The following is a 25,973-nucleotide window of genomic DNA, read 5'->3' as shown; positions in this document are numbered from 1 at the left end:
ACATACAGAAACAGGAAGAACATGCAAACTCCACAAAGGCAGCACCACACGAGGATCTGAACTCGCATCTCTGTGTTACATTGCACCAGCCTTAACCAAAGTGGACCCATGATGCTGCAAAGAAACTTGTGATATTGGTAAATATGTAAGACCTTTGAAAAAATAAAAGCCAGTTGGATATATTGAAAATAGGGCCTTAAAGTACTAGGGATGCAAGGAAATTAACATAATGCAGAATAAGAGCTGGATCTTAAAGATGTCCGGTAGAAAGACCTCTGGTATTGGTAACACTTTTGACTTTTGACCATGCCAGTGAAGCTGGGCTGCCACCACCATAGGCATTATGCAATTTAAATGATATGTTTACCCAGTTTACCAGACAGGTCTCATCAGGGTGAACCTATGGTCAACCTGTAATTCTATAGAAGGTAAAGTTTACCTGGGAGTTTTGTTATCCTTTAGTATAGCACTGGAGCTTAAAACTTCAGGGACAATTGACAACACTTATTTATATAGTACATTTTCATATAAAAGATGTAGCTCAAAGTGCCACATGAAGATAAGTTCAATGAAGGGAGTCCTATCAGGAAAGCTCAAGAATATGCAAAAGGCATTCCTAACTCCATATGTCTTTCTCAGGATGTACCTGGAAGTAGATCCTGTTTTAAGCTAAAAGCCACCTTCTCACCAGTTGAGAAACTATATGCAGAGCTGGGATGCTAGTTGTGGGTAAATATTTGACTCGTGTAAGATACAGTAAATAGTCAAAAGGCAAAGTTAGAAGGCACAAGCAGGAGCAGACTTGACATAAGGGTAACTTGGGTAAGCAGGTAGACAGGGAACCGGTACTGAATTTAGGAAGACACACAGTTACTGTAGGGGTTTCTTTGTTCTGTATACTTGAATTTTTTTGGTCTCTAATACATTTTATCGTTCCAATATAATCAAAAACAGTTAAAACCACAAAACTAACAAAAACATCAGCTTTAGCAACGAACAATCTCAGGCTTGTGGACTAAACTAAACTAGTCTTACATTATGACTTGAAACATTACAGGATTTGGCATAGTGGCTTGCTTCTTAAATGTTTCGGGCTAACTTTCATTATTAAGTAAAAATGGATAATTTAATGATTATAATCATGACTGATAGTTCCAAAATTCTGTATTTGGACCTTTTTGAGCCCAAATCCTGGATCATCTGAAAAATTACAACTTCAACATCAAACCACATAACATATTATGAATTGTTTATTCTAAATTGACCCTTTGTAAATGTGCGTATATGAGAGATAAAACACTGCTTATTTAAAAAAGTAAAAGCAATACTTGATTAAAATTAAGAAAAGGGTACAACACACAAACACTCCTCTTTCTCAATAATAAGTGGTGACAAGGTCAGGTAATCTTCCAGAAATGTTAACCTATACAGTTTGGCTAAATGGTAGTGAAGTAGAATAATATGGTGTCAATTTGCTGACATGTTTTAACTCCCTGCGTGAGCCTTCACCAGCTTGCAGCATTACTCTATTACATATCACTTACTACTCATGAATATAACTTTAGCATGATGTTTACAAAGAAATTAAGCTTGTTTATTAAGTGCTCAGGCCATTTCCAAGTAGATGTAGCCCATTTTGAATGTCAGATGGGTCACTGTCTGCGCAAAGCTTGCATGCTCTTGTACTGGTCATATAGGCTTTCTATAGTGATTCCTGTTTCCTCACAGTGAATTGAAGGTGGGGGCTGAACAAGTATGAGGTTTAAAGTTCAAAGCTATGGGCATTACTCTGTAAAATAATTATAGAACACTAAGCTAATTCATAACATAAGAAACACAGTAAATACCTCCAAAAAATACACTACAACTGTTTAGTTTAGTTTGGTGACACAGAAAGTTAGAGCCAAGTTTGGCAGCTTCAGACACAAAGAGGAATTCAACACTGGGCAGGGTTGTCAGTGCATTGTAGTGACCGAGTTAATTTATGTTTGACACAAATCTTTTTCTGTACTTTAAAGTACTTTCAACATACTGCAAATGCTCACAAATTCAGTTTAAGAAATTTTAGAAGACGATGATGATATCATTTACATTCAAATGACTGTCACTTCAATTGGTTACAACATACTACACCACAAAAAATGTTATGAAATAGCTCCTTGATTTGTTCTATAAAAAAATGTGTTTTTCATCATAGTACTAGCATTAGCTCATGTTGTTAGGAGTGTGCATCACACACAATTTCCTTCAACAAAACATACCACCTATCTTCGGGAATTTCCAGAAAAATATATGCTTTTATATCCATTCGGAGTGTACTAACATTGCTCTAATTTAGGATTCTGCATCTTATAGATAAGTTTTTCAAAATGCTCATCATTGTGACATTTTTATTTGTACTCTTTACTGCAATGGAGGCTTCCGACACTAAATAATTACCAGAACTTATTATAGGCTTAACACATCCATGGGGACGCCTCAAGACTGTTGTTTCTCTTCTTTTTTGTCTGTCTTACACAAAAGTGACTGCAGGAGTTCACACAAGGACAGGCATTTCCTGAAATTTGCAAATGATTCTGTCATTGTGAGTCTTCTTCAAAATACAGAGGACAGCCATGGATCTGCTGTTCAGAAGTTTGTTCAATGGTGTGTTTGTTCTCCGTTGTTGTGTTTTTGCCTGTTTTCTTAAATTTGTGTAACAATGCCTTATGTTTTGTACTTTCCTGTTGCAAACAAATTTCTCTCTACAATAATAAAAGTCTACATAAAGCAACCAATAAGCACTGCGCCAGCGTATCACTCCAGCCAGACAGAACTCTGCTAAAGACACACTTCTGACATAGTCAATCAAATAAATATAAAGGCTACTTCAACTTCTTATTTATAATCACAGACGGACTATAAAATCGACCTAGTAAAAAGGGAAGATAGAAAAGTGTATTTTGATTCATAAAATGAACCTGCTGATAGAACCAGCCAGACACCGCCGCTTGGCTCCGGTACTTCCATGGGTCTTGCCGATAAAGTATGCTCAATCGCCTCGCATCCTACCTGCTGCTGCTGTTCTCGCGTCACAAAATACGAAGTACCCGCCTTGTTCTTACCCAGACCTCGCCAGCCCAGTCGTCCATCGCTGCAATCTAGAATCTTGCAGAATTCTTCGATAAGGCTGGGTGGCACGTCAAACAGTGGCGTAGAAAGGCAAACGGTGCTGCTGAAGGACTGTAACATCGCGGCTGTCGACGGTCATGTAAATGTTGTAAGGGCAATAGCGTTCGTGCTTTTGTTGTGCCATGGGAAAATCCCCGGCTCCTCCCCGCTCGCGCTTGACAACACCGGAAATATTGCGAAACCCACCCATCTGCAAAAGTGCATTTACGTGTGAAAGCCACTTCTGAAAATGTACTTGCTGTTTATGAGGTTTCTCACTTCAGCCTCTGTGTGCTCTGCTGGCTTGACGTCAACCGGTCACCTGTTAAGGGCGCACGTGCCTGTATAGAGTGTCTGTGCTTCATAGAGCGTAAATTCAGCAGTGAATTTAGCTTCTGGAATTTCAGTTTGACATTTCAGATGTTAGATGTTAATTCAGTATCATCGAACTCTTGAACTGTTAGGATATTTTGTATAAATATCAAAAAAATATTTTGAACAAATTTCAGCCAGGCCATCACCGACAGGACGTATCTGAAATTTAGCTGTTGGGTGGATGTTTTAGATTAGGATTATAGCATGGAATCCAGAGGACGTATTATAAGATTGAGCATTAGTAAAAGTTTGTGGAAATGGCACTCACTTTGACTAACTGAATTATTAGAGGCAGTTCCTCAGCCTAATATATGTGAGAGACCTATGGATTATTCCTTTTTTGCCAGAAGACGGTGCTATGTTATAGACTTTGTAACTGAAAGACTCTTACCATTTCCTCCATCTTTTTACTGAACTTACTTTTCCACTACAGTATAGAAATGCCAAAGTCATCTTACCCATGATGTTGTATTGGAAACTTAAAGAATTCATCCATTCATTCATTAAATGGATTAATTCATGGTTGTTGAATCCAATTCAAAGTGACCCTAATTCATCCCAGAAACATCCGGTAGAAGTGTACAATTTCTTGCTTTACTTGACTCCAGGAATATCCCTCAAAGGTTCAGGAGCAGTTAGCAAGCATACTGGGAATCTGCTTGTCTTAGTATCACATTTCCATGTCAGAATTCCATCCACCCATTTTATAAACCCGCTAGAGCAGAGTCATGGGAGATGCTGGAGCCTACACATAACTCACACAAGGACCAATTCAGCAATGCCAATTCACCTAACCTGCCTGCCTTTGGACTGTTACAACCTAGAACTTATTTTTTTGTATCATGCTCTTCACGGAGTGCTGGCACAGAGCACTGTGAACAAATCTCAGTTAAAATACAATTACAGATTATACTGATTACAAAATACAGAACTGGTACACGTGTAAATGCAGATTTCTTAAAACACACAAGGTAGAACTGATTAAACATTAATTGAAACCATGAATATCCATCCATCCATCCATTTTCCAACCCGCTGAATCCGAACACAGGGTCACAGGGGTCTGCGGGAGCCAATCCCAGCCAACACAGGGCACAAGGCAGGAACCAATCCTGGGCAGGGTGCCAACCCACCGCAGGACACACACAAACACACCCACACACCAAGCACACACTAGGGCCAATTTAGAATCGCCAATCCACCTAACCTGCATGTCTTTGGACTGTGGGAGGAAACCAGAGTGCCCGGAGGAAACCCACGCAGACACGGGGAGAACATGCAAACTCCACGCAGGGAGGACCCGGGAAGCGAACCCAGGTCCCCAGATGTCCCAACTGCGAGGCAGCAGCGCTACCCACTGCGCCACCGTGCCGCCCAACCATGAATATCTGTTCATTAATTAATTAATGAACTATGGCCAGTTAACAATGATGGAGATTAAAAATCATACAACAGAAGGTCAAAAATAAAGTCACAGTTCTGGAGTCCCGCTCCTGGGTTTTCTATTGTGGAGTCTGTGCTGCCTGTCCAATCCGATGGGAGAATCTTTCCATCTAATGATTCCTAAGCCCCTTTATCCAAGATGAATTTTCCATATGCGGAGAGTACCCTGGCAGTAGAACAGCGGAACCAAGTGCCACATCCAAATGCCAAGAAGAGAAACCAATCAGAAGACTGTGGTAGGAAATCCATGTGGAAATGTCCTGATGAAAAACTGTTTGCCAATGGAAAAGGCTTAAAAGTTCTAAAATGTTCACAAACAGCAAAAAAATTATTTTAATCCAGAATTTAACTTTAAACAACCCATACACCATAATAAGAGTTTATATACTAAATATACAGCCAAAACAAAACATAAATCTTAAACTATGGGTGATAGAAAAAATCTGAATACATTTCTAAAATCAATGTGAAAGGCATTTTTAAAACAACCCTAAGCTGTTCTGTGACAAAATATTTGTTCTTTGTTGATCAGTTTAATGGGACCAGTTTAGAGCTGCCAAGTAAAATAACATACGCACTTTTGGGATGTGGATCCATGCGTTGGTAGTACTACTGCCTCACCGTAAAGAGATCATGGGTTTGTGTCCTGGGTCCTTCATGTGTGGATAGCACTTTGAGTAGTGAGAAAAGTTCTATATGAATGTGAAGAATTATTATTATGTGGGAGGAAAGCATCTTCAGGCACAGGATGAATGTGCAAACTTTACAAGGGTAGTCACCAACATTGGATCTGAATTCGGACCCTGGAACTGGCAGGCAGTAGCACTGACCATTGCAGCACCATCCTAACCCCATAAGAATTAATGTAATATTTACTTATTTTCTGGTTTATTTGCATTGTTCACATATATGAATTATACCATGAAAACAGAGATGAAGCCTGGTTTAGACCTTGTCTTTGCTTTTCACTGTTTGGTGTATTTGATTCAGTTCAGAAAAGATTTGGTATTGACCATTTTAATTTCAAGTTCTGAACTGTTAAGAATAGAGTGCAAATCTTTTTTAGGAGGCCCAGACCCCTCATGGACCCCGTGATCATCAAAGGTGACTGTGTGCAGATGGTGCAGACCTATAAATATCTGGGAGTGCAGCTGGATGATAAATTAGACTGGACTGCCAATACTGATGCTCTGTGCAAGAAAGGACAGAGTCGACTATACTTCCTTAGAAGGCTGGCGTCCTTCAACATCTGCAATAAGATGCTGCAGATGTTCTATCAGACAGTTGTGGCGAGCGCCCTCTTCTACGCAGTGGTGTGCTGGGGAGGCAGCATTAAGAAGAAAGACGCCTCACGCCTGGACAAACTGGTGAGGAAAGCAGGCTCTATTGTTGGCATGGAGCTGGACAGTTTAACATCTGTGGCAGAGCGAAGGGCGCTCAGCAGGTTCCTAGCAATTATGGAGAATCCACTGCATCCACTAAATAGTATCATCTCCAGACAGAAGAGCAGCTTCAGCGACAGACTGCTGTCACTGTCCTGCTCCACTGACAGATTGAGGAGATCGTTCCTCCCCCAAACTATGCGACTCTTCAATCCCACCCGGGGGGGTAAACGTTAACATTTAACATTATACAAAGTTATTGTCTGTTTTTCACCTGCCTTATTATCAATCTTTAATTTAATATTGTTTATTGTATCAGTATGCTGCTGCTGGAGAATGTGAATTTCCCATTGGGATTAATAAAGTATCTATCTATCTATCTATCTATCTATCTATCTATCTATCTATCTATCTATCTATCTATCTATCTATCTATCTATCTATCTATCTATCTAAAAGAATCTTAACATTAAATGTCGGTTGCACCCAGAACATTAAACATATTGAAAAACTGCCAAGAATAAAACACACAAACTCACACCCATCAGTTTTGTTTGGAAGCTAACCAAGTAGATATAGAAAAATTAAAAATGTAGGACAGCATCCTAGACCTGAGAAAATGTCTGCTGTGGTGATGTCCTCCAGGAGGCTAGGCATGACTGTTAGCTCAAAGAAGGTTTGTCAGTGAGTATATAAAGTTTTGTACATGTCAGTTGTGGTAGAAATGACTGTTAACCAAAGACAGGCAGTTGGAAGTTTAAATCATATACTACATTCTTTATTACACAGCAATGTACTAAAAAGACTTCATCAAGGTGCAAGTACTTAAACTAGGAAGTGCACTGGTTCACATTACATTTCTTATCATCTATGCAAAATACAGTCCTTCTTCTAGCTCTTCCCACTATTACCTAATGTCCATGCCCACCATTATCTAATGTCCATCATCTGACCGAAAGTGGCCATCTTTACTTCATACCCTGTGCAGCTGTCTGAAACTTATTTACTGATCAGTTTCTCACCATTATAGTTGAGACTAGGAAGACCCATACATGCAATACTGTGCCTGCTCAAATGAATAATTACTTTACAACCATCTCTCCGGTTTAAAGTCAGCAGCTGCATTTCTAAAACAGTGGCCTTAACTTTTATATTACACACTGTCCTTGACTTGTCATTACCTCATGCTAGTGTCCAAACAAGCAGGCAAACAAGCCTTTAGTAATTTACTCTTATAACCTAAAGCTAGCTAATACAACATGTTGTGTTTTAACTTGATTGAGAATGCATTGATTCATAATTTTAAATTCTCTATACAAGCAGCTTATCCAATAATAATAATATATTCTACTCATCAATACCAAAGGTTAATCAATTAAGTCAATTCCACACTGTGACTGTAAAACTCTACACAGAGGACTTTAATATAAAATGAAATTAATAGAATTTAACATTATCCCAACCTGCGAAAAACACTGGAATACCATGTAGTAGCTGACCAACCTGTGTCTGTAACTAGACCAGGTAAGAACATCCACTAAAAAGTCATAACTAATCACTAGGATAAACCTCTGAAGCCTGCAGTGAAGGGGGGCTTAGATTTCTGGGGAAGATAAACAATACAAACTCTTTAAAGTTTCCTTAATGTGAATCATGAGTTGTTTTCCTGTGGTATTTCCTCATTTAGGGTATTTCATGAGCTGGTATGATAAAATATTTAATATCTAAATTTGATCTCAGCTATAAATAATTTATATTTTTAAGCTTTAGCTATAATAGAGAATTGTCTTTTTAGTGCGCATTAAACAACATTTAGTCAGTCCTTGCATGTGGTACAATCTAAAGTTCACTTTTGCCCTAAGAGGATTTATTCCTGTGGAAGCTCAAAAGACTTCTGCTAACATAAAAAAGTGAATGTGGAACTGATACATAATGCTTCCTCTTAACTACCATTTTTTTATTTAAAAGCAAGTATATATTTCATGTAATTGTCTATCCCACTTAATCCTGAACAGCACTGCCCGTTTAAACTAAGTTTAATTAAACAAATAATATTATAAAGTCCTGCAAGTAAAGGTGACTATAGTAAACATGAGTCCTTTAATAATAGAAAATGAGAATAAAATCTGTTCAAAGTAGAGACAATGGGCCATGTCACATCCCAGGTTCAGTCAGTAAATGTAGATTTGAAACCATGGTTAGGTCCGGTAAGAGATACAGTAAAATGAAAACTTCCCCCAATGCTCAGCAAAAACGGATCTGCATGATAGTGTGACCTAGCCTAAGGATACAACTGAACCAAAAAATGGGATTTACAGTCAGATGAAGGGGAACAAAAGGAAAACCTGTTTTAAGATTACTTACACAAATGTGTGCTGAACTAGTTTGCATATGACCTGTTTCTTTTTGTTATAGTGAGAGAAATGCAGGTAGCCCAGCAAAATTATATGATAGTACTTCTAGTAGCCCTGGGACTTTTAAAGACAGTCTTGAAATAAGAAGTGATTCTGGGAATATTTAAGAATTGTATTGTCCCTTGCCTATAAGTACAATGTTTAAATAAGGAGACAAATTATAATAATTTGTGGGTAGGGATAAAGAGTGGCCAGGGTAAGTTAGGCAGAATGTTGCCAGTGGTACACCCACTAGTTGTAAAAGAAAACAAACCCTTCTTTGTTTAGGACACCTGTTGCCTTTGTCCTCTCTGGGTACAGGGGCTAAGTGGGAACAAATTTCATCACAACTAACAAATGCATTGTGTAATGCTAACAATTGTGTCTCAGATAACGTGTATGGCACTGGTTTCCTCAAGTGCATTGGAGGTGAGAGTTCGATGAGATTTGTAGATCAATAAGTGTGTAGTATTGATACGGAATATATTGTGTAGTTACTTTTATGATAAAAATTTGGATTTTGATGAGATTATTATGCTATATAACACAATAGAGAGGCCTAGTCTGGAATATTCTATGTTCAGTTTTGATCATCACATTACAAAAAATATAACAGCACTGATGAAATGCTAGAGATGAGCTTCTAAACCTATTCCTGGGCCATATGTTTGACTTGACATATCCTGTCGCTTTCCTTTCTGGTTTTTCTTTTAAACTCAGTTTTTTCTCCTCTATTACCTTATGTTTTGCAATAGCCTTTGACAGTTTTTGGCATGTCCTGCTCCATTTCTAGCAGTTTTAGAGTGAATTTCTCTAATGAGTAAAAAGAAAAAAATGGTCTTTTATCATTTGTAAACATTGGCAAGTGCACATCCTGCATGCTGTTATATTTTCAGGGAGAATAGCAGAAAGGATGTGTTTTAATTGACCTGTGTACTGCCTCACTTTAGGTTTTTTCTCTACAGTCTAGATTTAAAATTACTGAGTATATATACAGTTTAAGATTAAATCAAAATGGTGTCTGATTACTGGTGTGTGTGAGAATGATAAACTAGTGCCCTATCCAGGTTTGTTTCCCTTTTGGAAACCAGCCTTGGCCAGGGTGCCAGTTTATTATCAGTTCCACTCTCACACACACATTCACACTCACAAATGGCCAGTTTAAATCTCTTTGGAGATTTGCGAGGAAGACAATCTCACATACAGTACAGGGGGAGCATGCAAATTCCATGCAGTGACTGACTGTATGATTCTTATTGAGGACTCTTAATCTATGAGGTAGCAGTGCTAACCAATGCACCATCATGCCACCTTTGAGAACGTCATGTTATTTTGAAGTACCTTCTATAACACCAAAACCTACCCATACACACACACACACAGACAGACACACGCAAACACAGACATACACACAAACACATCCTGCTCTACCAGGCTTTTCTCAAGCTGTTGCTGCACTGTAGCTGAAGGACGGACTGACATTGTTCATTTTGCTAAGGTTGGAACACAAGTCCTTGACTTAAAAAGCCATTAGTAGATATTTTTTTTGGCATTTTATTGAATTTATTATAAGCAAGTAACATTCCATACACACAAGTCAAACTTGACAAAACAGAGTTTTCTAAGTGATAGTTTGATTTTTTTCCAATTTCAAATACTATATAACATCAGTTTCTCACTGACTTAAAACAGGTAGGTTAGGATTCTTCCAGTTGAGCAAGATAAGTCTACATGCCAATAGAGAAGTAAAGGCAATTACAGTTTGTTTGTCCTTCTCCACTTTAAGCCCATCTGGAAGTATACCAAACACAGCTGTTAATGGATTAGGAGGGAGTGTAACACAAAGGCTGTCTGAAAGGCATTTAAAGATTTTGGTTCAGAATGATGTTAATTTGGTGCAGGCACAAAACATGTGACCCAGTGAGGCTGGTACTTGATAGCAACGTTTGCAGGTTGGATCTTGCCCTGGAAATATTTTGGACAATTTTAAAGAAGACAGATGTGCTCGATAAACGATTAAGAGAATAATTGAATGCTTTGCGCATATGAATTTTGTGCATGGCTGCCTTCCACTCCTTTTCTGAAATGTAGAGTAAGAGTTCCTTTTCCCACTGTACTCTGGGATCTTTTAAAGGGAGGGACTTTAAAATGTTTTTATATATTACAGAAATGCTGTCCAAGTCTTCAAGACTGAACAATATTTCTTCTGGAACAGAAGTAGGTGGGAGGTGAGGAAAGTTGGGCAGATTTTGTTTAGCATAGTTTCTAATTTGAAGGTAGTGAAAGACTTGCATTAATGGAAAATTTAATTTGGAGTGTAATTGTTCCTAGAATGCAGACGTTATCTATGTACAAATCTCTAAGTGATTTAATCCCGTATGTTTTCCAAACATTAAAAACTGTGTACGTTTGGGAGGGTGTAAAGAGGTGGTTATCATGTAGAGGCGCCACAGCTAAAAGCTTTTCTGTCTTGAAGTACTTCCTTCATTGGTTCCATTTTCTGAGTGAATGAAGCACAATTGAATTGTTAGTATAATTAGCGATGGTTTGTATTTACAGGGATACAAATCAAGGAAAATAAAGAAGTACTGCAGTATTTTATTTCTATTGTGGACCAAGCCTATGTATATTCATTTATTTGTGTCTATGACCAAGTTTTTGAAGCTTGTATATTTGCCGCCCAGTAATAAAATTTAAAATTAGGTAAAGCCATTCCACCTTCGGCCTTAGGTTTTTGTAAGGTTGCCCTTTGGATGCGTAGTTGTTTTGAATTCCAAATAAATGAGGTTATGATTGAATCTAACTTCTTAAAAATTATTTATTGATGTATATTGGAATGCTCTGAAATAAAAAAAAGAAGCTTAGGAAGGATATTCATCCTGACAGTATTAATTCTTCCAGCTAAAGTGAGATGAAGGGTAGACCATCTATGCAAGTCTTGCTTAAGTTTTTCCATGCAGACAGCAAAATTGTGTTGATAAAGAGCCTTTATATTTACTTGTAATGTTTACCCCTAGGTATTTAAACTGATCTGCGATGATAGAAGGGAAGGTGTCCAATCTAATATTGTGTGCTTGAGAGTTCACTGGAAAGAGCACACTTTTATTCAAATTCATTATGAGTCCAGAAATCTTTTGAAATTCTGCTAGTGCTGTTAGGACTGCAGGCACAGTGTTTTGTGGATCTGATAAATACAGTACCATATCACCTGCATATAGTGATATTTTCTGTCCAAGTCCTTATCTGATAACCCCCTTTATCTTATAAGCATTTTGAAAGTGAACTGCCAGTGATTCAATGGCGATTTTAAAAAGCAGTTTGAGACAGGAGGCATCCTTGTCTAGTACCACTTTCTAGTTTGAAGTAGTCTGAAAAAATGTTGTTAATACAAACTGAAGTCAATGGTGCTAGTTTCAGTCATTATTCAAAGGTACTGTTTATAACGTTGGAGAAACCTGCAGTCAACTGAGACTGACAAAGTCACTTGGATGAGTGATGTAACGTATCTCCCTGGAAAAGAACTATGTCCAGATGAACTGAATCAACTTTCTAGAATTTCCTTACCAGGATTATTGAGCATGCATTGAGACATAGTGAAAAGGTAGTCCCATTCAACCATATCAAATGCTTTTTCTGCATCCAACGATAATAATATCTCCAGGGTTTTAGACTTTGTGGGTGAATATATTACATCAAACAGGCATCAAAGATTGGAAACTAAGTGTCTACCTTCAATAAATCCAGTTTGGTCTTGCGATATTACCAAAGGAAGAGCTTTCTCAGTCCTTCTAGCTAGAACTTTGGAGAGTATCTTAACATCATTATTCAGAAGTGAGATTGATCTGTATGATGCTCATTGTAGTAAGTCCTTATTTTGCTTAGGAAAGACAGTAATTAATGCTTGGTGAAAAGTCTGAGGTAGAATTGAATTGTCTCTAGCTTCTGTAAAGGTTTCTAATAAAAGGGGAGCTAATTTAATTGAGAATTTTTTATAAAATTTGGCAGTGTAGCTATCAGGGCCTGCTGCTTTCCCACTCTGAAGTGAGTTTATAGCATTTAGTATTTCTAAGAGTGCCAGATGTTTATCCAGTTTCACAGCACTAAGAGTATCTAGCTGTGGTATCTGTAATGCATCCAAAAACACATTAGGTTGTGTCTTGTCTTCTTTAAACTGAGTAAAATATAAGGACTTATAGTAGTCTCTAAATGTGTGCATTATATTTTTATGGTCAATGATTTTGCTTCCATCTGTGCTGGTAATTACTGGTATTGCACTGAGAACTTCCTGCTTGTGGATTTGTTGAGTGAACATCTTACTAGCCTTCTCTCCGTGTTCATAGTAATGATGTCATGATTTAAAAATAATTTTTTCTGTTTCTTTTGTTGTCAAGAGGTTGAGTTCTGATTGCAAAGCCTGTCTTTTCCTATGAAGTGCCTCATTTGGACACCTGGCATGTTCTTGATCTATTCTGGTAATTTCACTGATTAGCTCTGATGCCTTCTTAGTTTCCAATTTATTTTTGTGGGAAAGTTATGAAATAATCTGTCCTCTTAAGAAAGCCTTCTGAGTTTCCTCAGAGACCTCTGAGGATGTATTTGTCTCTAAATTAAAAAAAAATCAATTTGCTTGGATATAAATTCTGTACAGTTCTTGTGTGCTAATAAGAGTGGGTTAAGACGTCAGCTGCGAGATGAGTATGTGGGGCATAATGATTTGAACTCCATGATCAAAGGGGCATGGTCCGAGATTACAAGAACGTTGTACTGGCAGAATTTAATAGTGAGTAATAAATTGTTATCTATAGAGAAATAATCAGTTCTTGAGTAACAGTGATGTACTGGTGAGCAGAAGGAATATGCTGTTGAGTTTGCGTTTAGAAATCTTCAGGGGTCTGATAAGTTGTGATCAGTTACAAACAGCAGTGTTGGATGTCATTGTCTCTGTGGCAGGAGACCTATCCAAGTCTAGATTTAAAACACAATTAAAGTCACCAGCCATTATAATTTTATGAGTGTTCACAATTGGAATGGATACAAATACATTTTGAATGAAGTCCGAATCATCCACATTGGGTGCATCCCCTGTCCCTCCATTGTACTGGCATCCCAGTTGGTTAAGGATCCTTGATCAAGTCCTTCTGGGATGCCAGCATATTCATTTTGTCTATCTCCTGGCTGCAGCAGGGACCATCTTATCTATTTGGTAGGGTGGCCTCTCGGCCAAGTAAAAACCCTTACACACTCCAGATCTTCTCTCTTCTTTATGAAGCTCTCTATTCAGAAGGCCATAACTCCTGCACTTTTATTACAAAGGTCAACTACTGCAGGACTGGAAAGGTGGAAGACTTGTCTGCATAGGAGTTGAATGAGGGAGCCGCGAGTCCAAACCTTGCTAAGGAAGGCAATTGCATGAGAGGAGAGAGACCATACATAAAAGCTACACATTAATCTTGCTAATGATGGGAGCTGACTGATCACCAACCATCCCTCAGGTGTAATTTTGCTAACAGCCAGGGACATTGCATGTAAAAGCCTTAAAGAGAAAACTGCAGTACCGCCCACAACCAGAAGGTGTGACCAAGGTGGAGAAGAACTTCCTGAACAATGAAAGAAGAGATCCATTTAAAGATTTTTTCATGTGCCATAGAAAGCTGACCAGGAAAGGAACAAAACATTGCCTATATCAGACCATAAGTACACCAACTTTGATTCTGAGAATTTTTAATTGTGACTTCCACAATTCCACCTAATGTATTATGCTATTGGTTTCAATATAACTGTAAAGTCATAAGGTAATAACATTATGAAGGATAAGTTGTACATTTTATAAATTTCTTCCTAAATCCAGTAAGAAAGTGCAGAGCAGCTTCTCACACACACTGAAACACTGTGTGGAGGATGAGGGTAAGCCAGTGCAGACTTACTGTGAGTAAATCAATGCCACACTGCAGGCACTAGAAACTTAATAACTAAAGAAATTATCCATTTTAACTAGATGTATTGAATAATCAAAATTCATAAGTCGTGTGCTTTCCTCTATAGGAGAGAAAAAGATCTATCAGAAACATTTTAGTTTAGGTACTGCAAAAATGCATCAGTTACACATTTACTCAAGACCTTAAAAAATACTACTTATAGTCTTCATAACACTTATAAAACATCAGTAGATAGGTTAATCACCTCTGTGCAGTGGGGCACAATGGCAAAATTACATGTTAATATAAAGGATTTGCAGGACTTGTACTAAATATGTAATATCAAGGGAAATGCATCTCAGTTAAGCCACCTCAGACCACTCCAAAGTGACGTTTTATAAGTAGGCAGACAAGAATAAACACTTGGCTGGTGCTTTGCAAATGTTTTGAAGAACCAAGGAAGTGTAATATAATTATAAAAGATTAATAGATAAATTTTTGCAATACCTAAACTAATGTGTTACTGATCTCGCTAAACCAGGAGATAGAACTCATAAGTTGTGTGCCTTTATCTGCAACAGAGGAAAAGTTCAACTAATCTACAGTGTATCCTAATTTTATATTTTGTGTTGCTTGATACTGTTCTTTTTCTATATCTATATTCCAGGAGAGGGGAGATGGACCATCACCTTTGACAGTTGAAACCTGTGTGCTTATCTGCTCAAGATAATCTCCTTCTGCATAAAGTCTTGTGTCTGTACCTACCAGTTCAGCAATAAAGATTTTGTACCTTTGAAACCCGATCCTTTTTTCCAGTTTCCTGTGCAACTCTGTGATCCAAGCTTGACGAGATATTGTGATGGATCGCACACATGGGTGGGCATCCCTGCCAGGATGGGGAAATGTTCTTTAACCAGACGGGTGGCCAGCCCCTTAGAGGTATTTGAAAGCGTAAATGCTTGGTTGTCATGGCAAGTTCACCCGATTGTCTGGGGATCGCAGAAGGGAGCAAGTTCCCATTAAGGGATGTAGAGGAAGTTCCATCCAAAAGGATGAATAGTCTCTCAGAGGACGTAGTCCTGGACATCCCTCAGAACATTGTGGTAGACTCAACATTAGTCCTCTTGTGGGCTACTGCCTGGTTAAAGCAGTCAGTGGAGTTTCACAAACCAAAATACCAATTTACCATGACAGGCGAGTCCATGCCTTGCTGTTTCCTGCATTCCTCTTCCCCAAGAAAAGATGGCTGCCAGACACTAGAAAACCAGAAAAGCCCTTGTGTCATAGATGTCCCATTGGTGGAGACCAGTCACAGGGAAGAACGCAAGGCCCTATGGGAAAACCAAGATGGTAACCCAGAAATGGAGCTGTGCACTCCAAAGCACTGTACCATGGAAATGGACACAAGAGAAGAGCCAGTGAGTGTTATTCTCTCTTCTCCCTCCAAAAGTAAACATAGTTGGGAGCAAAAAATGTTTGCCACTGGAACACACCGGTTGTCCAAGTGATCACCCGAAATTCCCAGGAAACTCCAGAAGACTCGACTAAGCATATGTAGAACACGCACATGTCTTCTCGTCCAAGGGAAGAAATGAAATATTCCAAGGTCCTGATCAACAGCTGTTGAAAACGCCCAAATATCAAATTGACCTGTCAGAGTCAAAGGGAATCAAGCAGTCAAAAGGTATTTCCTATGTCTGGGAACAGGACTGCTGCCTGGAATAGATATGGCTGTAGACGTAAGAAATCCCTGTACAGTATAGTAGTGTGAAACAGTCCCTGATCAAGCTGAGGGGAACCAAGCAGCACTTGTTTCAACAACTGTGTTAAATGTATTAGAAAATTTTCCCACATCTGAGCCACAAGTCTCAGAGGCAGCATCTCAGATGGCTGAATTTAGAGTGGGCAGAGAAAAGGGAACGCAGAGTGAAGGGGTCCTAAACATAGGTGAAGGGAACAGAGTAGCTGCAGTTCCAACAACTGGACAGTGAAAAATGGTTGATTTTCCATTGCTTGAGCATCCAGTTAGTGAAACATTTACACTAAGGAGCCCAGTTCAGAATTAAAAGGCCCTGTATGTAGATGCAAGTGACCAATTTATTCAGACTCCTAATGGGTATAATATTGAATCCGTAGACAAAAGGACTAAATGGGTATAGATAGCCAAGGGCCCTTCTGTTATTAGTAAAGGGTTTCAGATGGTTCAACTACCACACATTAAGAAGGTGAACCAAGTGAAAAGGTCGGGTTCACCTGACAATCTTACAAAAAAATCACTGGGGTGACGTGTTTATAGAACTCCCACCCTACTGGTCCTTGAAACCAAATGACCAAAAACTGGGAGATGATGAAGCCAAGAGACAGTGCCCTTGAAGAATGCAGGGGGGAAAACTGGTGTTGTGTTAAATGCTGAAAAGGCTGTATAACTACTGACTGTGATTCCTTGGTTTTAAACCAGTGCTATGGACACTGTTGCTCACAGCATTTTTCCAATGGGATTGTACCTCTCGTGGGACTGGCCACTTCACCTTATGAGGCTCAACTAGGGGAGGGGCATTATGATGGACGGCACATGTGGATAGGTGTTCTGGCCAGGATGGGGTGGGGTAGGGCAGGGCTCCGTACCTAGATGGGAGGCCAGCCCTATGGAAGCATGAGAAAGAAGACAAGGATCATCATGCCACGGCCAGGAGCCAGGCAGGAGTTGTCAATGCAGAAGTGGGTAAGCTGGTGTCCCAGCAGGTTTGGATCAAGGTACAATACCTGGCCAAGAGACCAGTATGATGGAAGGACAGGGGAATTACAACCTGTCAGGACTAAATGCTCCTAAAAAACACTAGGTGAAAGCATCCCTGGGCAGCAGTACCTGTACAGCCATGCACAAGGCATGCTGGGAACTGTAGTCTCATGAGGCAGCCTTGTCGGGTTCCATGGGTGAAGCCAGGTGGTGCTGCAGGGATCAATTATTCATACTTTGCGGGGCTTCCACTTGACCTGGAAGTGCTTCCAATGGGCTACGCTGTAGTACTGGAAGTACTCCCATGTCTAAGATAAAAGCCGCTCAACTTCATCCAGGCAAGTTGGAGTCAGGTAGAAGACAGACAAAGCTCGCCTAGAGGAGTGGTAGAAGAGGGAAAAAGAGAAGAAGAACATGTGCGTATTTACTTTCAAGAAGACTTTAGTAAGGTATTTGCATAAATAAACCTTTAATTTGAATCTAGGACTTGTGCCATGGTGGTTTTGTCTGGGGTTTGGGTTGCTGCAACTCCCACTAGTGGTCACAATGTATATATGTTTTTGCATATATATCCATCTTCTGTTATCCTAATGCTATAAATAAATTGTATTATTTTGTTTATTACAATGAGTGTGTTTGGATTATTTGTGAAAATAAGTCTATCGCCATGCTGAACCACAACAGGGGAAGTGAAAGTGTTTAATATAAACTTTCAACGATTTATAATTTCATTCATAAATTGTACAGATCTTTTCATATTTCTAGTTTCCCAGCTGGAAAGTGAAACAATGTACATTAATTTGGCATTTAGGTTTTAATTCATTACTGGTATTGTCAAAAGCAAAACTCATATATTAATTAACTGAGTGAACATACAGCATTCTCCTACATTGTCTGTAGAACCTGAATGGGAAGAAGGAGTGGATTTTGCAGGACTGGAAAGCATGTATTCCGATTCTAGATTATAAGGACAAGGAGTATTGCCATGGGCCCATCCATCCATTGTGTAATCCACTTAATGGCATTGCATACAGGCAAATATTAGTGATACACGGCATGATTGAATGTCTGGAAAAGCGAAAATAGATACAATCTTTGTTACAAGACAATGGGCCTAGGAAGATTAATTCATCATCTGTACTTACAAATTTTCTCAAGTACAAGCTTATCTTTATTACAATATGCAACATGTGCATTGGAATTCTTGCTCATAAGAGATGTCATAAAAGAAAATGGTGATAACAAATATAAATAACAACAGTTCAGTAGCAAGCAAGGCAATCTGTAGCAATACACAAACAGAATAGTATACTGTACACAAAAGTGTATTCACAAAAGTGCATTAGTGTCACAATTACATTTAAAGAAATGTTTTTCCTTAACTTTAAATGCCTAACTCTGTTTGGACATATTCTTTTTAATTGCTCTCATAATTGTATCCAGTACTGGCAAATAATGAGAAGAGAAGATGCATGTGCAAATGATACTGAATGGTTAAGGGCAGCAGCTTCTTTAGTGTTAGCCACTAGTATACTAGTAAACAAAAATGTCTTAAATAACCCAAACATTCTTCATCTTCTTTCGGCTTCTCCAGTTAGGGGTCGCCACAGGGGATCATCTTCTTCCATATCTTTCTGTCCTCTGCATCTTGTTCTGTTACACCCAACACCTGCATGTCCTCTCTCACCACATCGATAAACCTTCTCTTAGGCCTCCCTCTTTTTCTCTTGCCTGGCAGCTCTATCCTTATCATCCTTCTTCCCATATACTCAGCATCTCTCCTCTGCACATGTCCAAACCAACGCAATCTCGCCTCTCTGACTTTGTCTCCCAACCGTCCAACTTGAGCTGACCCTCTAATGTACTAATTTCTAATCCTATCCATCCTCATCACACCCAGTGCAAATCTTAGCATATTTAACTCTGCTACCTCCTGCTCTGTCTCCTGCTTTCTGGTCAGTGCCACCTTCTCCAACCCATATAACATAGCTGGTCTCACTACCATCCTGTAGACCTTCCCTTTCACTCTTGCTGATATCCGTCTGTCACAAATTACTCCTGACACTCTTCTCAACCCATTGCACCCTGCCTACACTCTCTTTTGCACCTCTCTTCCACTATCCCCATTAGTCTGTACTGTTGATCCCAAGTATTTAAACTCATCTACCTTCACCAACTCTACATCTTGCATCCTCACCATTCCACTGACCTCCCTCTCATTTACACACATGTATTCTGTCTTGTTCCTACTGACCTTCATTCCTCTCCTCTCTAGAGCATATCTCCACCTCTCCAGGGTATCCTCAACCTGCTCCCTACTATCGCTACAGATCACAATGTCATCAGCAAAAATCATAGTCCACGGGGACTCTTGTCTAATTTCGTCTGTCAACCTGTCCATCACCATTGCAAATACGAAAGGGCTCAGAGCCGATCCCTGATGTAATCCCACCTCCACCTTGAATGCATCTGTCATTCCTACCGCAGACCTCACCACGGTCACACTTCCCTCGTACATATCCTGTACAAGTCTTACATACTTGGCTCTGAGGCTAAGGATCTGCGCTGGTATCCTGAAGGTTGCCGGTTTGAATCCCCGTCACTGCCAAAAGAGATCCTACTCTGCTGGGCCCTTGAGCAAGACCCTTAACCTGTAATTGCTCCAGGGGCGCTGTACAATGGCTGACCCTGCGCTCTGACCACAAGGGGTATGCGAAAACTAACAAATTTCTAATACGAGAAATCGTATAAGACGAAATAAAGAACAAAAAAAACAACAAAAAAAAAAAACCAATACTTCTCTGCCACTCCTGACGCCTTCATACAATACCACAACTCCTCTTGAGGCACCCTGTCATATGCTTTCTCCAGGTCCACAAAGACGCAATGCAACTCCTTCTGGCCTTCTCTATACTTCTCCATCAACACCCTCAGAGCAAACATCACATCCGTGGTGCTCTTTCTTGGCATGAAACCATACTGCTGCTCACTAATCATCACTTCATTTCTTAACGTAGGTTCCACTGCTCTTTCCCATAACTCCATGCTGTGGCTCATCAATTTTATCCCCCTGTAGTTACTACAGTCTTGTACATCCCCCTTATTCTTAAATATCAGCACCAGCACACTTCTCCACTCCTCAGGCATCCTCTCACTTTCCAAGATTCCATTAAACAATCTGGTTAAAAACTCCACTGCCATCTCTCCTAAACATCTCCATGCTTCCACAGGTATTTCATCTGGACCAACGGCTTTTCCATTCTTAATCCTCTTCATAGCTGTCCTTACTTCCTCCTTGTTAATCCTTTGCACTTCCTGATTCAATATCTCCACATCATCCAACCTCTTCTCTCTCTCGTTCTCTTCATTCATCAGCCTCTCAAAGTACTCTTTCCATCTGCTCAATACACTTTCCTCACTTGTGAGTACATTTCCATCTTTATCCTTTATTACCCTAACCTGCTGCACATCTTTCCCACCTCGGTCCCTTTGTCTAGCCAATCGGTACAGGTCCATTTTCTCCCTCCTTAGTGTCCAACCTCTCATACAACTTATCTTACGCCTGTTCTTTACCCTTTGCGACCTCTCTCTTCACCTTGTGCCTTATCTCCTTGTACTCTTGTCTACTTTCTGCATCTCTCTGACTATCCCACTTCTTCTTTGCCATCCTCTTCCTCTGTATACTCTCCTGTACTTCCCCATTCCACCACCAGGTTTCCTTTTCCTCCTTCCTCTGTCCAGATGTCACACCAAGCACCGTTCTTGCTGTCACCCTTACTACATCTGCTGTAGTTTTCCAACTGTCTGGTAACTCTTCACTGCCATCCAGTGCCTCTGCCACCTTCTCCCTAAACTCAACCTTGCAGTCTTACTTTTTCAACTTCCACCATTTGATCTTTGGCTCTGCCCTCACTCTCTTCCTCTTCTTGATCTAAAACGTCATCCTACAGACCACCATCCTAAGCTGCGTAACTACACTTTCCCCTGCCACCACTTTGCAGTCTTCAATCTTCTTCAGATTGACTCTTCTGCATAGGATGTAATCTACCTGTGTGCATCTTCCTCCACTCTTGTACGTAACCCTATGTTCCTCCCTCTTCTTAAAATACGTATTCACCACAGCCATAGCCATCCTTTTGGCAAAATCCACTATCCTCTGACCTTCTTCATTCCTCTCCTTGACACCATACCTACGCATCACCTTCTCGCCTCCTCTGTTCCCTTCACCAACATGTCCATTGAAATCCGCTCCAATCACCACTTTCTGTCCCTTGGGTACACTGTTCATCACTTCATCCAACTCACTCCAAAAATCTTCTTTCTCATCCATTGCACACTCAGCTTGCGGGGCATATGCACTAACAACATTCATCATCACACCTCCAATTTCCAGCTTCATAATCATTACTCTGTCTGACATTCTTTTCACCTCCAAAACACTCTTGACATACTGTTCCTTGAGAATAACCTCTACTCCATTTCTCCTCCTATCCACACCATGATAGAACAATTTGAATCCACCTCCGATCAACCTGGCCTTACTCTCCTTCCATTTAGTCTCTTGCACGCACAATATATCATCCTTCCTTCTCTCCATCATATCTGCTAACTCTCTCCCCTTACCAGTCATACTGTCAACATTCAAAGTTCCTACCCTCAGTTGCACTCTCTTTACCTTCCTCCTCTCCTTCTGCCTCTGGACAAGTCTCCTCCCTCTTCTTTTGATGAAGGCAATACATTTTGCATTTAAGCCATAAAATGTTCATAGAGGCACTAAATTGTGGAGTCTCACCTCTAACAATGCACACAACTGCGAAAATTGCAGAATTTGGTAGTATGCCAGTTAACTTGAATATATCAATATAACAGTCATTAGAACAGTTGTGAGTGTGCCTTAATAGCAAATGGAATATGTAGAAGAAATCAGAAGGCTAATTTATACAAACTTAGGGACTTTCCAGTTATTCTGCACTCTCAAATTATAAACAGGCTAAAGAATTTTATTTTTATCATATTATATGCGGGCGGCATGGTGGCGCAGTGGTAGCGCTGCTGCCTAGCAGTTAGGAGACCCGGGTTTGCTTCCCGGGTCCTACCTGCGTGGAGTTTGCATGTTCTCCCCATGTCTGTGTGGATTTCCTCCCACAGTCCAAAGACATGCAGGTTAGGTGGATTGGAGATTCTAAATTGGCCCTAGTGTGTGCTTGGTGTGTGGGTGTGTTTGTGTGTGTCCTGCGGTGGGTTGGCACCCTGCCCGGGATTGGTTCCTGCCTTGTGCCCTGTGTTGGCTGGGATTGGCTCCAGCAGACCCCCGAGACCCTGTGTTCGGATTCAGCGGGTTGGAAAATGGATGGATGGATCATATTATATGCAGTAACTTGATACTCCAGTCACTTAATTTTGTATGCTAAGTCTTATATATTAAAATATTTTATTTACAGAAACGGATTACATTTTGATTCAGACAATCACATTCAAAGTGCAGCAAAATCAAAAGACTGTCCAAGTGTGTGTGATAATGGAAGAGAGGGGAGATTAATATTATCCACAAGAAACATTCTGCAGACCCAATTCTTCTGGGGGAGTATTTTAGTAGTGTGTCAAATCAGGTCATGTTTATTCTCATATGAACTTAGTACAATAAAATTTTTACTTGGATGTCTCCTCAGAACAACTGACAATAAAGCAAACTAAAACCTTTCCAGTCTGATCTGCATGTTCCCTTATTGATTGGCTTAAAGCTTTCTACAGTATGTCTGCTTTGATTGAGATAGCAACCTACCAGTCATTTGATTGCCTGGAGCACCATATGATTCATGCTTAAGAAAAGAAAAGTGTGCTCATGACTACAGAATGGTGGCACTCAAGCCAGTTGTGCTGAAGTGCTTTGAGAGGCTGGTGCTGTGTTACATTTACAGAATATTTCACATAGTCATGCTTACTTTAAATTTGCTTATCATCACAAATGGTCCACATTCCATTTCCTTTGCACTTCACATAATCCAAAGCTGATCACCAATTTAGGACTTAGTACCACCTTGTGCAAATGCATTTTAGACATCCTAACCATCAGACCTCAAGTTCTAAGTACTGGCAGCCTCACATCCTACATTCTGACCCTCAGCACAGGTATTCCACGTGGTAGTGTGCTAAGCCCCCATCTGTACTTCTTGTTTATCCTTGACTGTGTGGCTAGACACAGCTCCAGCTTCATCATTAAATTAAATTTGCCTGGTGACAGCTTGATGCCAGCATAACAATGTCACCTTTAATTTCAGCAAAACCAGGGAGCTTCATGGACTTCACAAGTCTTATCACTATAGTGGAGGGGAAGCTTTTGAAAAAGTGAGCAGCTTTACATTTCTAGGAGTGACTATTAACTGACAATCTGATGTAGGCACATCATATTTCGGCTCTTGTAAAAAAAAAAAAAAAAAAAAAAAAAAAAAAGGCTAACTGCTGCTTCTGCTTCCTTAGACCTCTGAAGACAGGTTGCAACTTTCCATTTTTTCTTACATACGTCTAAAGGGGTACAGTAAAATCTTTTCTCACTTGCTTCATGACATTCTGGTAATGCACTTACTCGGCTCAAGATTACAAAACACTGCAGTGGGTAGGGAAAATTGTACAGAATATCACTGGCACCCAGTTAGTTGCCTTCTCATTAGGACATGTGGATCGCTGGCTGCCTTAGAAAAGCAAACAGAATAATTAAACATCTCAGCCATCCTGCACATCTGCTTTTCTCACTCCTCATTTCTGGCGAATGGTAAAGGGCCATTGGCACAGTTTCTACTTACAGGTCGTAAAGTTGCTGAACAGTCAATCATAAGAGCAAATATTGTGGTAGTAGTAGTATATAGTCACTACCACTATGTTACACCTTTTTGATTGAGCAGTTGATGGGCAAAAATCTGGACCAAGGATAAAACTAAGGTGGAAAGGTTTCAGATTTGGCCTGCCTCAATATAATAAAGACATTTTAAACACTTTCAAATAAGTTAGATGAACTATCACATCTCATGGCAAGACATAGCGAGTTCAGAGATATCTAAGAAAGTACAGGAAAGTAGGTTGAAGTGGGATGGGCATTTGATGAGGATAGACGATGAATATGTTGGAAAAGGAGTGATGGGAATAGATGAAGAGGGGAATAGAAAGTGAGGGAGGCCAAAGGCCAAAGCAGAGGTGGATGGAGAAAGTAAAAGAAGTTCTGAAGGAAAGGGGCTTGAGTAGTGAGGAGGTGCAGAACTGAGCTGTTTGGAAAAGGTTGATCAAGCACATTGCCCCCACACAGAAGTGGGGCAAAAATAAGAAGGAGGAAGGAAAGAAGCCTGCCTAAGTAGATAAGGTACATCATTCTTGCTAATATTTATTATAAATGATTCACTCTAATAAGGAATAATTCTGCACCTAGAATGCAGGTGACTTCATCTTGGATTTGTGAACATGATAATCTGGAACTGCTCCATCTAAATATTAATGCCTTTAAATGTAAACCTGTGGCACAACTGCACAGATTTGAGTATATCTTACTCCCTCCTACAAGCCTGCGATCAGACAGCAGCAGCTCTCTTATTTTATAGTGCATTAAGCTGGTCTGAAAATTAGAAGCAAAATGATTTTTTTCACATCTGAGAGGTCTGCTGGTCAAACCCTGATGCAGTTTCTTGTTTATTTATAACCTTTTCTAAACATGGAAAAATTTTCAGCAGACTGTATCAGTCAAAAGTATGCTTTCTGAAAACCTAACAATGGCAAAGCCAAAGACACAACCCCCCCCCCCCCCCCCCCACCTCCCCCCATTTTTGAAAGTCTGCTCTTACCAAGTGGTGTCATTTGGACTAAACATTTTGATTTTGTTACATACTATATCTATAAAAGGTACCAGTATGCAGAATTTAAGCCTGCTAGGTGGTTTAGTTCTTGAGATATGATGAAAGAATAAAGTTGTGTCAACTTTGACACCCTTCTCCCCTCAAAAAATTGACTGTATCTTGGAAAGTATTGATCTTACATCAAAGTACAGATAACATGGGTACACCTGATATTTTTTTCAGATTTTTTTGAGACCAAAGTGCGTGGGAATTCTGAAAAATCATTTGATTTGACATGGAATGACCCATAACATTCCTAAATTTGCTTAATCTAATTCAGGGTTGTGGAACACTGGGGTCTATCTTAGATATCGGCACCAAGGCAGAAACCATCCTCAACAGGGCACAAGTCCATCACCGGGTCCACTTGTCCACACTTACACTTGCTTAATTTACAGTTGACTTACCATGCAGAACTTGGGATGGTTGAGGACCCCATAAAGCCACCCGTCCCCCAATACAAAGACCAGCTGCAGATTTTGAACCTGGTATACTGGAGACAGCAATTCCAACCACTGCACAACCCATTAGTGTAATAGTTGAGGACTATTATAAGCGTGCAGCATTCAAAATGCTATACTTCGGAACAGAATATATAAGTTTGATATATAAAAACGTATTAAGGTCTGCGGCTGCTTACATTTTCGCTAAATTCGCTTTTTTGTTAAACTGAAAACAGTACGAGTTAAGCAGTCTTTTTT

At 39.8% G+C, this 25,973-nt stretch overlaps 1 protein-coding gene across 2 annotated transcripts in view; it reads right to left on the bottom strand.

Annotated features, from left to right (window-relative positions):
* Positions 1 to 3,329, bottom strand: part of irak3 (interleukin-1 receptor-associated kinase 3) — a 67,617-nt gene extending 64,288 nt beyond the window's left edge. For both annotated transcript variants that reach the window (XM_028806866.2, XM_028806876.2), the window contains exon 1: positions 3,105 to 3,329. In XM_028806866.2, the coding sequence (XP_028662699.1) occupies positions 3,105 to 3,231 (127 nt within the window). In that variant the 5' untranslated portion in view covers positions 3,232 to 3,329. The remainder of the gene's footprint in view (positions 1 to 3,104) is intronic.
* Positions 3,330 to 25,973: the final 22,644 nt, after the last annotated feature.

This window comes from Erpetoichthys calabaricus, chromosome 1, assembly GCF_900747795.2.
Source record: "Erpetoichthys calabaricus chromosome 1, fErpCal1.3, whole genome shotgun sequence".
In the NCBI taxonomy this organism is placed as follows: domain Eukaryota; kingdom Metazoa; phylum Chordata; class Cladistia; order Polypteriformes; family Polypteridae; genus Erpetoichthys; species Erpetoichthys calabaricus.
This window is presented reverse-complemented; position numbering and strand designations above follow the sequence as displayed.